Consider the following 12512-nt stretch of genomic DNA (forward strand, 5'->3'; position numbering starts at 1 on the left):
CTCTTCCCAGCTGGGAGCTGGGCTTGTAAAGTCCCATCCATAATTAATTGTGCCAGCAAATTGCACCTCTGGTGTCTCCCAGATTCGATGCCGAGATCAGATACGGGCGTTATTGGGAAGGGCAGATTTCGAGATGCAAAGCAGGAGGTGATTTATTACAGGCAGGAGCCACCTGCTCCCAGGACCTCTGGAACTCCCATCCCGGAAAAAACATGTCATCCCAGCTCTCCCCGTGGCTCCTTCCTAATCTCGGTTGGGAGGAAGCAAAAACCTGTTCTGGGCCGAGATGCTCCGGTGTCGTTCGTTGATGCAACATCCCGGGAGGGTGGGAATCCCTCCCGGACCCTGCAGGCAAACAGCTCACCCCTGAATCATGGGCTTTCATTACTCTCCTCTGCTGGCAGATGTCACAACCACATCCAGGCCCTTATTTTTACAAGGCATCCAGGGCGTGTGCGTGTGCTCGGAGCAGCCACGTACCATCCTGGCCCATCACAAAACACTTCCCACCAATTGGTGAGGTCAGAGTCCCCCCTGGTCCCCACCAACTCCAGGCCTGAAGGGCCAGGAGGTATTTGGTGTCTCCTGGACAAGCTCTGCACCAAGGGAGCCTTTGCAGAGCCCTGGATTTGGGGGTCTTTGGCGAGTTGCCCAGTGCTGTGTCCTCACCGAGGGGCACCGACTGCCCCGGCGTGGACTGAGCTGCTCCCACCACCTCCAAGAACTTTCCAGATACTCATCAGGGATGGCTCACGGCGCAGGAATTGTCCTCCTGACAGCACACCGTCACACCAGGGACAAACTCAGCGGCCCAGAAGTCCCCACTCCCACGGCACATTCCCAGACAGGTGCCGGGAAGAGGATCCGGGAGCCCCGGCTCCCCTTTCCCCCCCACACCACCCCGACCATTTGACACATTTCCTGTCTCTAATTAAATGCACGCCACACCTTTCTGCTTAATTTCCATGCATTTATTTCCAAGGCAGGAACAATAAATAGTCATTCCCGTTGTGAAATCCACCCCAGGCCGAGAGGAGACAGAGGGTGGCCCTGTGGCCGAGCCGCGGTGCCGGAGCCGCCGCCGGCCCGGCAGGACCTGCCCAGCGCCACCTTTTATCGCCTTTCGTTGGGGTTTGGATCAGTTTTGGTTTGCTCACCTCTGGTTTCTTCCCTCCCAAAGTGCTGCTGAGGTGCCCACAGCCTGTCCCTCTTTGGGACACCCCTTTTAGGGGTCCCCACTGCGCCTTCAGGACGTGGAGCTCAGTGGGAATGGCCCGGTGTCGGAGGGAAGGTGGGATAACCGGGTTCTCCAGCCCATTTCTTCACTCCCCATTCACTAATTGCCCCATCCCAGGGAGCCACAGCTTTGTGCCATTTACTCTTTCCCAATTTGCTGTAATTAGCCCCAAATCCCACGTTCTCCCAGTACAGGTGGGATCTTGCTGGCTCACAGCTCTCAACTCTTTCCAAGCCTGGAATTTCGGGATCTCCTCTGAGCTCCCTCCTGCCCAGCACGGAATCACATTCCCAAAGCCCTTGGGGTGCCTGTCCAGAGCATGACCCCACAGCTGGGACCGCCAGGCACCACCACCCCAGGAACTGGGAATGTGGAAGCCCTGTGCACCCCTGCAGTGTCCTGACACACCCAGGGGGTCACACACCCCCACGTGTCCCCACACACCCGTGGGGTCCCACACACCCACAGCAATCCTTGCACACCTCTGGGGTCCCTTGCACACCCACAGCCCCCTTTGCACCCCCATGCTCTGCCCAATCCAGAATGACCCTCAGCACCACGACCCTGCAGCCCCCTCTCCCCCCTTTTCCCCCCACTTTCCCTCCCCCACCAGGGACAAACAAGGTCACTCCATCCTGGTTGTTTGGCTTTTTTCTTTTCCAGTGTTTTCCTTTATTAATTTATACAAAAATGGTTGCAAGTGGCACAAGCTGAGACCAACCCGCCCCCGCCCCGAGCCCGGGGGCCACAATCCCTGGAGACGGGGAGCACCAGGAGGGCAGCACATCCCGGGATAGCCCCCAGAACCCTGGTCCCTGCACCGGGGGGACAGCAGGGAATACACCCCGGCCACGTGCACCCACCCACGGCCACGGCAGAGCCCGGGATGCCCCCGGAGGTGCCCTCGGGTGCCAGGGCACAGGGCTGGGGGGATGAGCCCACACTTCCAAGGGGATTTTGGGGGGAAAGGAGCCGAGTCCCTCTCTCTGTGATGCTCCTCCAGGGCTGGGGGTCCTGCAACCGGAGAGTTTCCAGGGCGGAGGTGGGACAACCCCAGGGATGAAAGCGCTGGAGCAAAAGGAGGGAGAAAGGCTCCGGAGCCAGGTCAGGAACCCCCATTACCACCTCCCTCCCACCGTGGCACGGAGCTGGGGATGAGAAGGGGGTTTCCTGACGGGAAGGAGAGCCAGGAGAGGGCAGGGATGCGGCTGAGGAGGGGGATCCCTCCACCCCAGCGGGAGGGGACGAGCCCTGGCAGGAGCAACGTTGTTTTTTCCCAGGCTCATCCCACCAGGCCCCGCTGCCCCTCGTGCTCCTCGGTGCAGAGCCTGAGGCCTCGGGCACCTTCCCGTCCCCCACCAGCTCCTACTTCCTCCTGCAGCCCTTGGCTGCATCACCCATCATGTCCCAGTACTCTCCAAACTCCAGCTTGGCCTCGTTGGGGTCTCCCATGCACTCGATCTTCTCTTCCAGTGGTCCCACACACTGCAGGGGGGGCAGAGAAAACATCGGGGTGAGGGGGCTGTGAGGTCCTATGCCCCCCCCAGCCCCTCCTGCCCAGCCCAGGGCTCTGCCCTCACCTTGCCCAGGTGGGGCAGCTTCTGCACCACCAGGTCCTGCATCTCGCTGGGGGTCAGGTACTCCTTCTGCCCCTTCACTGCGTAGCAGTGGAACTGGCTGATGACAGTCTCGATGGCCCGTTCCACGTCCGTGAGCTCCTGGCAGTCCTGGGGGGGCACAGGGGGTGAGTACTGGGGGCAGAGTGACCTGGAGGGATGGGACCCCTCCCCAGAGGGATGGGACACCCCAGGGTGCACAGGACAAGCCCTCAGTATGTGGGACACTCCCTGAGGAGTCCCCAGTGATGGGATAAAGCTCCTTATCAACACCAGACCTCTCTGCAAGGGTGTAAGACCCCCCCCCCCCCATACAGATGTGAGACCTCACTGTCCAGATGTGAGACCCCTCATACAGGTGTGAGACCCCCTCTAGAGATGTCAGGGCCCACTGTCCACACCTGAGACCCCCATACAGGCATAAGACCACTCCAGACAGGTATTCCACCTCTCCATACAGATATTCCACCTCTCCACAGACATGTTCCACCCCTCCACACAGATGTTCCACTGCCCCACACCGGCCCTGCCCGGCTGCAAGACCCCCTCCAGCTGCCACCTTGACACGCCACCCCTCCCTGCAGGCCTGTCACCCCCCAAATCTCCTTTCCTGGCCCCCTCCTTGCCCGGGCCCCCCGAGGCTCAGCCACCCTGGCGTCTCAGCTACACCCCTGGCGCGGGGGCCGCGCCGTCCTGACTGGTTCTTCCTCTCCTCGGCACAAGTGGCAATGGCACGATGAGTCAGTGCCCGGGACGACGCCTGGGATGGGGTTTGGCAGCTCCCAGAGCCCCTGTCCCACCCCAGCAGACCCCGTTCCCAGCGGGGTGGGGGGCACAGACTGGCACAACCTCCGTGCCCAGCTCTCCAGCCACTGCGTTCGGAGGGAGCCGATGCTGATTCACTCAAATCTGCGGTTTTCCCTCAAAACCGCATCGGGCAATGCCCATTAGGAAGGACCTGGCAACCTCCAGAGCCTCATCCCGGCGCCCTAAATCCTCCACAGGTGCAAAGGGGTGCAGGGTGGACACCTCCCAGTTAAAAGCCGAGGAAAACAGGAGCCTTCCTGCTCCTCTCCATCCTTGCAGAGGCTCCCGAAGGTGGATCCCCGGCAGCTGGAAAAGGCTGCCTGCTTCCCTGAGCTCCCGAGTGGCTCCAAACCCGCAGCACCAGGTCCCCCTGCCTGGGACGGCAAGTCCAAACCCCAAAACAGCCCCCAGCTCCTCCACCACACTCTGGCTCCGGGATGGGGCAGAGTCAGGGCTGTGCCCCCGGGGTGGGGACATGTGGGGTCACCCCACACCCCGCCGGGGGTCCCGCTCGAGGACCTTGCGCTTCTTGCGGCAGTTGCACTGGCCCATCCTGCTCCTCGCGGCGTCCGGGGGGTCCTCGGTGGCACCGGGGGGGTCTCTCCTCTGCGATGGGATCCGGAGGAGCTGTCGGAGGGGGAAAGCCCAGCTCAGCTCTCGGCTCTCAGGGATCTCCCAGGACTCCTCCTCATCCCGGAGGAAGGTGAGCTGCCAGGACACGTCCCGGCGGCAGCGGCGTCCCGGCAAGTCGCGGCAGAGCCGAGCGTGGGAGCGCGGGGGAGACCCCGAGCACAGCCCCCCGGCCCACGAGGGGCCACTTACCTGCTCCGCGGGCTGGGCGGGTGTGCCGGGCTGTGCTGCACCGGCGTTTTATACCGCGGGAGGTGTGAGTGGGAGCTCCCGGTGCTCATTTCGGAGCCTGGCCCGGGGCCAGCGTGGGGCCGGGAAACGCCTCCTTTCCCGGCCACATCCAGGGCTCCCCCAGCCAGCCCGGCACGGCAGCGCCGCGTGGGAACGGCCACCGGGCACCCCCGGCTCGGGAGGGTCACGGGATGGGTCACCCCGTGATGGGGTCTCACCGTGTCCCTGCTGGGGGGTTTGGGAGCTGGACAGCAGGATGGGGACATTCCCGAGCCAGGGATGTGCTGTGCTGATGGATTTCACCATATCCCAGCACCACTGGGATTTGGGAGCTGAACACTGGGAATGGGGACATTCCCGAGCCAGGAACAAGCTGTGCAGGTGGATGTGTCCCCCTGTGCCACCCAAGACCCCAGAGAGGCTGGCCATTGATGCTGTGGAGGTGGTGGCACCGTGGCCACAGTGGCTACTGTGGCATCACTGCCAGAGCTGCTCCTCAGCCCCACCCTGGTCCCAGCCACATCTCTGCCTCCCACCCACCCCACAGCGCGGCAGGAAGGTGTTTGTGGGGTGTGAGGTGGCACCCCAAAAGCCAGACCACCCCAAAAGCCAGGCAATTTGGGAACACCCCCATCCATCACAGAGTCCCCAAATCCACCACCCTGGGCTGGGCCCATCTCCAGCATGGCCACGGGCAGGGAAGGGGATGTGGGATCCAAACTGGGATCCCCCCTAAGAACAACAGCACTGCTCAGGCTCAGAGAAACCTCTTTTATTTGCTCCACATCAGCTGAGTCTCCCATGGGCCCGTCACTTCTTCCCCATTTTCTCTCTCCTCATGGTCTTGGCCAACTCCCCGATGAGCCGCCAGAACTCCCCAAATCTCAGCTCCTCGTCGTTGTTCACATCCAGCTCGCTCATCTTCTCCTCCAGAGAGGGCACGTCCTGTGTGGGGACACGGGATTAGCCACATCCCAACCCCCAGCGAGCAGGGAGGGGACGGGGGGGCTCCTGAGAGCAAATCCCAGGGGATTCCAAGCAGCCCCACAGCTCTGGGAGATTCCACAGGGATCTAGCCACCCCCTCAGGGTGCTCCCCACCTCACCTTCATCAGGTTGGGCAGATGGAGCTGGACCAGCTCCTTGAACTCGCTGGTGCTCAGGGTGCCCTTCCTGCCCTCCTTGCCCGCGCAGGTGATGAAGATGTCGATGATCTTCTCGATGGCCAATTCCAGCTCGGTCAGTTCGCTCGTGGCCATGGCCCCGCACACGCTGGGGGTGCAGGGACAGGAGCCAGGAGGGGGTTGCACCCTGAGGGGTGTCCCAGGGAGACCCTCTGCCTTCCCCCAGCCCAGGGTGCAGCGGCTCTGAGGGGTCTCAGACCTGCAGGGCTGAGGAGGGTCCCGGGGTCGGGAGCTGCTCCCAAGGGACCAAAAGCTTCAGGCGGGACCACGGGGAGGGGGAGCAGGTCTGAGGGATGACTCAGCTGCCACCTGGCACAGGAGCTGGGATGGGGGACATGGAAAGGGATGAGGAATGTGGGAAGGGATGGGGGGACATGGAAAAGGGATAGGGGGACGTGGGAAGGGATGAGGGGACATGGAAAAGGGATGGGGGGACATGGGAAGGGGACAGGGGAATGTGGGAAGGGGATGGGGGGACACGGGAAGGGATGGGGGGACATGGGAAGGGGCTGAGGGTGTGTCAGGGGTCCCCAGTGCCACAGTGGGGCCGGGATGAGGGCATGGGAAGGGGCTGGGGGCGTGTCAGGGGTCTCCAGCGGCGCTGCCGTGGCCGGGGTGGGGTCAGCGCTGCAGCAGCGACTCCCCACTTACCCCTCGCTGTGGTCAGAGAGCTGCGGGCGGGTCGTGGCCCCCGGGAGGTGTCGGGGGGGTTGGGGAGGTTTCGGGAGGTTTTATAGCCACGCCGCAGGAGGGGACAGCGCAGCCTTTGTCCCCCCCTCCGCGGTGTTGGGTTTCCTGGTGCGGCCGGACGGACGCACAGACACCGCCTGACGTTCTCCTCCTCCTCCTCCTCTGCTCCCTCCCGACGTGGGCACCGGACCAAACTCGGCCCTGCCGGGCTGAACTTCCCGCGGCCCCGGCGGCCTCGGGAAGGTCCAGGGGAGCAGGATGGGACCAGGGGCTGAGGGGAGGGACACGAGGGCACAGAGGATCCCACAGGGTTTGAGCATCACCCGATTTCACGGAATCATTTAGGCTGGAAAAGATCCCCAAAATCATCGAGTCCAACCTTTGAAGGTCATCAAATCCAGTTTTTGAAGGTCATCAAATCCAACTTTTGAGGATCACCCAGTCCAAGCTTTGAGCCCCTTCCCAGGGGTGCAGGGCAGGTCTCACCCCCAGTCCATCCCAGCACGGATGATGCCCAAATTCCCTGTTCCCATCCTGCTCTGGCTCATCCCAGCCCAGATCCAGCAGTGCCACCGAGCCAGAGTGAGAGTTGTGAGTCAGCTCCCGCTGACATCATCCCTATTAATAGTGGGCTCTGTAAAAATTAATTAATCCAAATTAATTAGGGGGTTGGGACCCGAGCGCTCCCCTCTAATCAGTGCGTATTTATAACATGGCAGCCCTGGCACTTTTCCACCTGGGAGAGGGAGCAGCCCCAACATTCCCATGGGGACTCTGGGCATGACCCCAGACAAAGCCCCAGGCCTGGCCCCGACGTCCCTGATTGTCACCCACCCCATCCCTGTGTCCCACACAGAGCAGGGGTGGGACGAGCAGCCCCCCAGGACAGCACAGGGAGTTTTGGGGTCCCAGAAACCCAGTGATGTTTTGGAAACCCAGGGCAGGGACGTCCCTGGCACAACACCCCTGTCCCCTGCCTGGTTTCTGCTGAGCCCTGACACACTCACTCCACCTCTCCATGGGATGGGGAGGCTCTGATGGCACCTGTTCCCCACCCCACACCCATCACACCAGCTCACGGGGCAGGAATTGGTTTCCTGCAGCCCCATCCGGCCCGGCCCTGGTCCCGGGATGATGGGGGGACAGGGACAGGGACGGCACTTCCTCCGGCCCCACGTCAGGGCCCGGGATGGGCCATTGGGAAACGCCGGGATGAGTCAGGAGCGGCACCGACCGGGCCGGGTTTGGGGTGAATCACTGGCCCCGGAGCCAGGTGGGCCCGTGACTCGCCACCCCTGGAATTTTGGGGTGCCAGGTTTGGGGTGAGGGAGCAGCAGGAGCTTCAGGAGCTGGGGAAAAGGCACCTTCCGGTCAAAGCTGGGATCCCAGTTTGGGGCTGTCCCCGTGGGCAGGGAGGGGTGACCCTGCCAGGGGACCCCCAACACGGCTGGGAGGGGACCATACAGGGACTGGGGGTGTATAGGGACGGGGACCGTATGGTGACTGAGACCATATAAGGACTGGGTCACGTGGGGACATGGGCCATATGGGGACAGGGACAAGGACCGTATAGGGATAGGGGCCATATAAGGGCAGGGACCATATAGGGACTGGGGCCATATAGGGACATTGACCATATAGGAACTGGGGCCATATGGGGACAGGGGCCATATAGGGACCAGGGCCATATAGGACCACAGGACTCCTATATGTGACCACGTGCCTCCCAGGGGTTGGTGTCACCTCCATGTCCTGTCCTGGGGTTGTCCACAACCTCCCAGGGTTGGGGACCCCAACCAGGGGCGGCCACTGTGCCCACCATGGGCCCCTCCAGCTCCACTGGAGGGGACTGTGGGGCAAAACCGGGTGCCCAGTGCCATCCCAGTGCCTCCAGTGTGGCCACGGCAGCTCCTGCCATTCCAAAGCCCAGGGATGGAAAAGCCTCTTCCCTGTCCCAGTGCTGGGACGGAGGGACAAGATGGGCCCGGCCCAGGTAACTGGAGCGACTGGTTTAGCTGGGCTGGAGGGAGCTCAGGGACTCGCAGCAGCTGGAACCTGTTCCAGGTTGTTCCTGGCACGGCCTCACTGCTCCTGCTTTGGAAGGAGCTTGTTCTGGGAATGTGCCAGCCGGGCATGATCTCCCCTCACCACAGCGACCACGGGACCCCCCAAAACCCCAGTGATACCCCCCCAGCAGTGCTGGGGCTCTCCTGGCTGGTCCCAAATCCTGCTCTCCGGGAGGGTTTGGGCTTCATGGGAGCCCTCTGGTCCCACAGCCTGGCCATGTCCCCGTGCCTGGTGCAGGGACCAGGGCCAGGTTATTTTTGGGGGATTGCTGGCCCCGTCACAGGCAGCTGTTCCCCAGCTGGGCAGTCCCAGAGCCGGGCTTTCCCGGAAGGAGCAGCCGGATCCAGGGGACAGGGATACACTGAGTGAGTGCCACCGGTTCCTTCCCATTCCCCCCATTCCCAGGCTCTGGATTTGGCCTCTCCCAAAACTCCAGGCCCCCCTTCCTGCCCCACAGCAAAAATGGGAGCTGTGTCCTGCTGGGAAGCAGCTCCTGAGCTTCCTTTTGGGACCTCCGTTCCACTGGGACCCCCATTTCCATCTGGGACTCACAATTCCATCTGAGATCCCCGCTTCCATCTGGGACCCTCACCCCTGTCTTGGACACCCAATTTCCATCCAGGACCCCCATTTCCATTCAGGACTTCCCACTTCATCTGGGACCCCTACTTTCATCCAGAACTGCCTGCTTCCATCTGGGACCCCCACTTCCATCCGGGACGCCCAACTCCACCCAGGAACCCCCTTCACACCTCCCTCACCTGCCCCAGGAACAGGACAGGGGACCCCCAGGACCCTGCATGTGACCCCAAACCCTCCAGTCCCCCCCCTCCCTGACACAGTGGTGTCAGATGATCTCACTGTGGTTTTGGGGTCCCTGAGTGGGGACCGACCGGGCATTTCCCAACCCCAGGGACAGGAAGTGCAGGAGATGGAAAGGAGGGAGCAGGATATAATTAGCCCCAAATTAGAGCTGGAATTTGGGATAAAGAGCCTGGCACCACCCGGCTCTTGCGAAAAGCAGCTCCCGGCAGCCCCTCTCTGGAGGGTCCCAACCCTTGGAGGGAGATCCCAATCCCTGTGAGGGGTCTCAATCCTTGGAGGGAGATCCCAGCCCCTGTGGGGGGTCCCAATCCCTGTGGGGGGGTCTCCAAGAGGGGGGATGATGATTTTGGAGGCTAAGCTCCCGTGGGGCCACCGGAGCCGGGCAGGCCGTGGGGGTCCAGCCTGTGCGGATCCGGGGCCGTAACGGGAGCCCGGATTATCAGCATTTCCAGGGCCGGCTCGGGAATCTGGTTTCTTGGCCGAGGCGTTGCTGGAGCAACGTCCGGGCTGGAATTGTGGGGCCTTTTGAGAGTGACAAGAGGCCTTTCAGCGCTCGGGGGGCCCCGGGGGACGCGCTGGAGTCACCCGATAGCCCCCTCGGCTCCCCCCGGCCCCGCCGGCTCCCATGTCAGGGCCCAAGACACCGGATCCCTTTCCAGCCCTGGGACAAGGGCTGGGCACAGTCCTGGCACCAACGGCACTGCTGACAGATGGGGGATGCCAGGGGGACCCCGCGGGGTCAGACCCCGGGCGCTCGGGACACGAGGGGTCCGTGGTGACACAAAGGACACCAGGGACACCAGAGACATGAGGGACATGGGCCTGACCCTAACAGCGACCAAATGCCCGCCCCACACTTCCCCAGCATCCCAGGGGTCCAGGCTCATCTATGGGGGTGCACTGAGCCCTCCAAAGTGACGCTGTGCCCACCCCATCCTTTCCCGCCAGAACCCCACAAGCTCCGGTGGGGCTGGAAATACTTTCCAGAGCCATCCCAGTGCCATTCCAGGGGTCCAGACTCATCCCTGGGGGTGGTGAGGGACACATGAGGAGGGCACTGAGCCCCTCAAAGTGACACTGTGCCCACCCCATCCCTTCCCGCCAGAACCCCACAAGCTCCAGTGGGGCTGGAAGTGCTTCCCGGTGCCATCGTGGTGCCATCCCGGGGGTCCAGCCCCCCAGGTCCCAGCCCCCGCGGGGGTGGCCGGTGGTGCCAGCCGGGCTGTCCAGCCCCGGTATCGGATCCTCCCGGAGGGAGGGGGCTTGGAGCTTATTTAGCGTCCCCGGCGGCCCGTCTGGGAGCACTCGCAGCACGGGGAGCTCAGGTGAGCACAGGTGGCCTGTGAGGGGCAGGGGAGGGGTCCCCCCATCCCAGAGGAGCTCCCCACCCAGCCCAGGGCCCCCCACATCCCGTGGGTCGATCCCTGCCCAGCACCGAGGGACGGGAAAAACGTGACACTGCCGGGAAGGGGACGGGGCAGGGAGCGAGGTGTCATTGGAAGGGGAGCTGGTGGATGGGGTCCCTCCCCTTCGGAGGAGCCCCCCACCCAGCCCTGGGGGGCACCAGAGTGCCGTGGGACCCCCAGATTTGCGGTGTCAGTCCCTGCCCAGCACAGAGTGAGCAGAGGGACCAGGACAGGGCAGGGGGTGGGTGACGTTTGGGGGCTGCCCTGTGAGGGGGGAGGTGGAGGGGGTGTCATCCCGGCACTCCAGAGCCCCCCACCCAACCCTGGGAATGCCCAGGATGCCCTGAGACCCCCAGATCCACCGTGTTGATCCCTGCACAGCGACGAGGGACGGGAGCAGGACCAATGTGACGCTGCTGGGAGTGGGAGGGGGAACAGGGTGGGCACACTGAAAGTGGGGCAGGTGCATGGGGTCTTTTCCCCTCGGGCGAGCCCCCCCCCCTACCCTGAGGGGCACCAGGATGCCCGGGGACCCCCAGATCCTGGACCCCTGCCCAGCGGGACCAGGAAACGCTGCCAGGAAGGGGACAGGGCAGGGGGTGGGTGACATTTGGGGGGGGTGTCATTGAAAGGGGGCTGGTGGGTGCCCCCCGTGACGGGGGGGGGGGTTCCCACAGCCAGATCCATGGCGTCACAGCTGGAAGGGGCCATGGAAACCCTCATCAACGTCTTCCACCACTACTCTGGGAAGGAGGGGGACAAGTACAAGCTGAGCAAGAAGGAGCTCAAGGAGCTGCTGCAGAGTGAGCTGGGATGTTTCCTGGAGGTAACTGGGACCAGTTGCAGCACTGGGGGGGTCTCCCCTTCCCCTCTTTCCCCCTGTGCTCACCCTGTGCCCCCCCACCAGACCCAAAAGGACACAGGGGCCGTGGAGAAGATCATGCAGGACCTGGATGAGAACGGCGACGGGGAGGTGGATTTCCAGGAGTTCGTGGTCCTGGTGGCCGCCCTGACCGTGGCCTGCAACACCTTCTTCTGGGAGAACGCCTGACCTGCTGTGCTCCCACCCTGCACACACGGCATTCCCAAAATCCAGACACCTCCCTGCCACCCCCTCTCCGCTCCCCAGCATTCCCACGGGATCCCGCCGGGATCCAGCTCCACAATAAAGGCACCGACCCAGCCTGGGTGTGTTGGCAGCTCCTTCATTCCCAGCGTCCCCCTCCGAGAGCCTCCAGGGATTCCAGGGAGTTTTCCCTCTCCCAAGCCACCCAGGGTCACCCCAAGTGCCTGCAGACATCCCTGGCTCCACCCTGATCCATCCAGGGAGCCTGAAATCCATCCTAGATCGCCCCAGGGAGCGGGTGATCCCGGGCAGTGTTGGGATGTGGGACACGGGGACACCGGGATTTGGGGGGTGACAGGTTAGGACTCGCTGTCGGAGCCTCCGGAGTCTCCAGGACCACACCCGTGAGGCTGGAGGAACCGGTTGGGATCCCAGTGGGATGGGCTGGGAGCCAATGGCCCCGCCAGGGCCACCAGCGCCATCATCTGCCAGGAATCCCGGCACAGCAGGGCTGGGGTGGGATTGGGAAAGGGTCTGCCCTCAGAGGAGAATGGGAATGGAGTCCCCAGGGGTCAAGGAGCACCTGGGCAACATTCCAAGGTTGGAATTTTGGTGGGATTTTGGTGGGGTTTTGGTGGGAGTTTTGGTGGGGATCCTGTGCACAGCCAGGAGCTGGACTGGACGATTCTTTGAGTCCCTTCCAACTCAGGATATTCCATGATTCCATGATTCTGTATGATTCCAGGATTACATA

General features: G+C 63.1%; 3 protein-coding genes across 5 annotated transcripts; 1 reads left to right on the plus strand and 2 right to left on the minus strand.

Moving 5' to 3' along the window:
- Positions 1–1902: 1902 nt before the first annotated feature.
- Positions 1903–4250, minus strand: S100A14 (S100 calcium binding protein A14). The gene is made up of 3 exons (XM_027727289.2): positions 4180–4250; positions 2818–2964; positions 1903–2722 (listed from the first exon to the last, which is right to left on the minus strand). The coding sequence occupies exons 1-3, from the start codon at positions 4210–4212 to the stop codon at positions 2603–2605; spliced, it is 300 nt and encodes a 99-aa protein (XP_027583090.1). The 5' UTR covers positions 4213–4250; the 3' UTR covers positions 1903–2602.
- A 1028-nt stretch (positions 4251–5278) lies between these two features.
- S100A13 (S100 calcium binding protein A13) lies at positions 5279–6624 on the minus strand. Of its 2 annotated transcripts, none has more exons than XM_027727271.2 (3): positions 6356–6624; positions 5627–5792; positions 5279–5466 (listed from the first exon to the last, which is right to left on the minus strand). In XM_027727271.2, exons 2-3 carry the CDS (start codon positions 5777–5779, stop codon positions 5332–5334), a joined length of 288 nt encoding a protein of 95 aa, XP_027583072.1. In that variant the 5' UTR covers positions 5780–5792; positions 6356–6624; the 3' UTR covers positions 5279–5331. The 2 variants fall into 2 exon arrangements, with proteins under 2 accessions (XP_027583072.1, XP_039242813.1); XM_039386879.1 differs by having other exon boundaries at positions 5627–6025; positions 6356–6619.
- A 3819-nt stretch (positions 6625–10443) lies between these two features.
- On the plus strand, positions 10444–11877 carry S100A1 (S100 calcium binding protein A1). Of its 2 annotated transcripts, none has more exons than XM_039386880.1 (3): positions 10444–10611; positions 11370–11518; positions 11600–11877. In XM_039386880.1, the coding sequence occupies exons 2-3, from the start codon at positions 11378–11380 to the stop codon at positions 11741–11743; spliced, it is 285 nt and encodes a 94-aa protein (XP_039242814.1). In that variant the 5' UTR covers positions 10444–10611; positions 11370–11377; the 3' UTR covers positions 11744–11877. The 2 variants fall into 2 exon arrangements, with proteins under 2 accessions (XP_039242814.1, XP_039242815.1); XM_039386881.1 differs by lacking the exon at positions 10444–10611 and adding an exon at positions 10927–10933.
- Positions 11878–12512: the final 635 nt, after the last annotated feature.

This window comes from Pipra filicauda, unplaced genomic scaffold (assembly GCF_003945595.2).
Source record: "Pipra filicauda isolate LSUMZ 115617 unplaced genomic scaffold, ASM394559v2 scaffold512_size417520_pilon, whole genome shotgun sequence".
Classification (NCBI taxonomy): Eukaryota; Metazoa; Chordata; class Aves; order Passeriformes; family Pipridae; genus Pipra; species Pipra filicauda.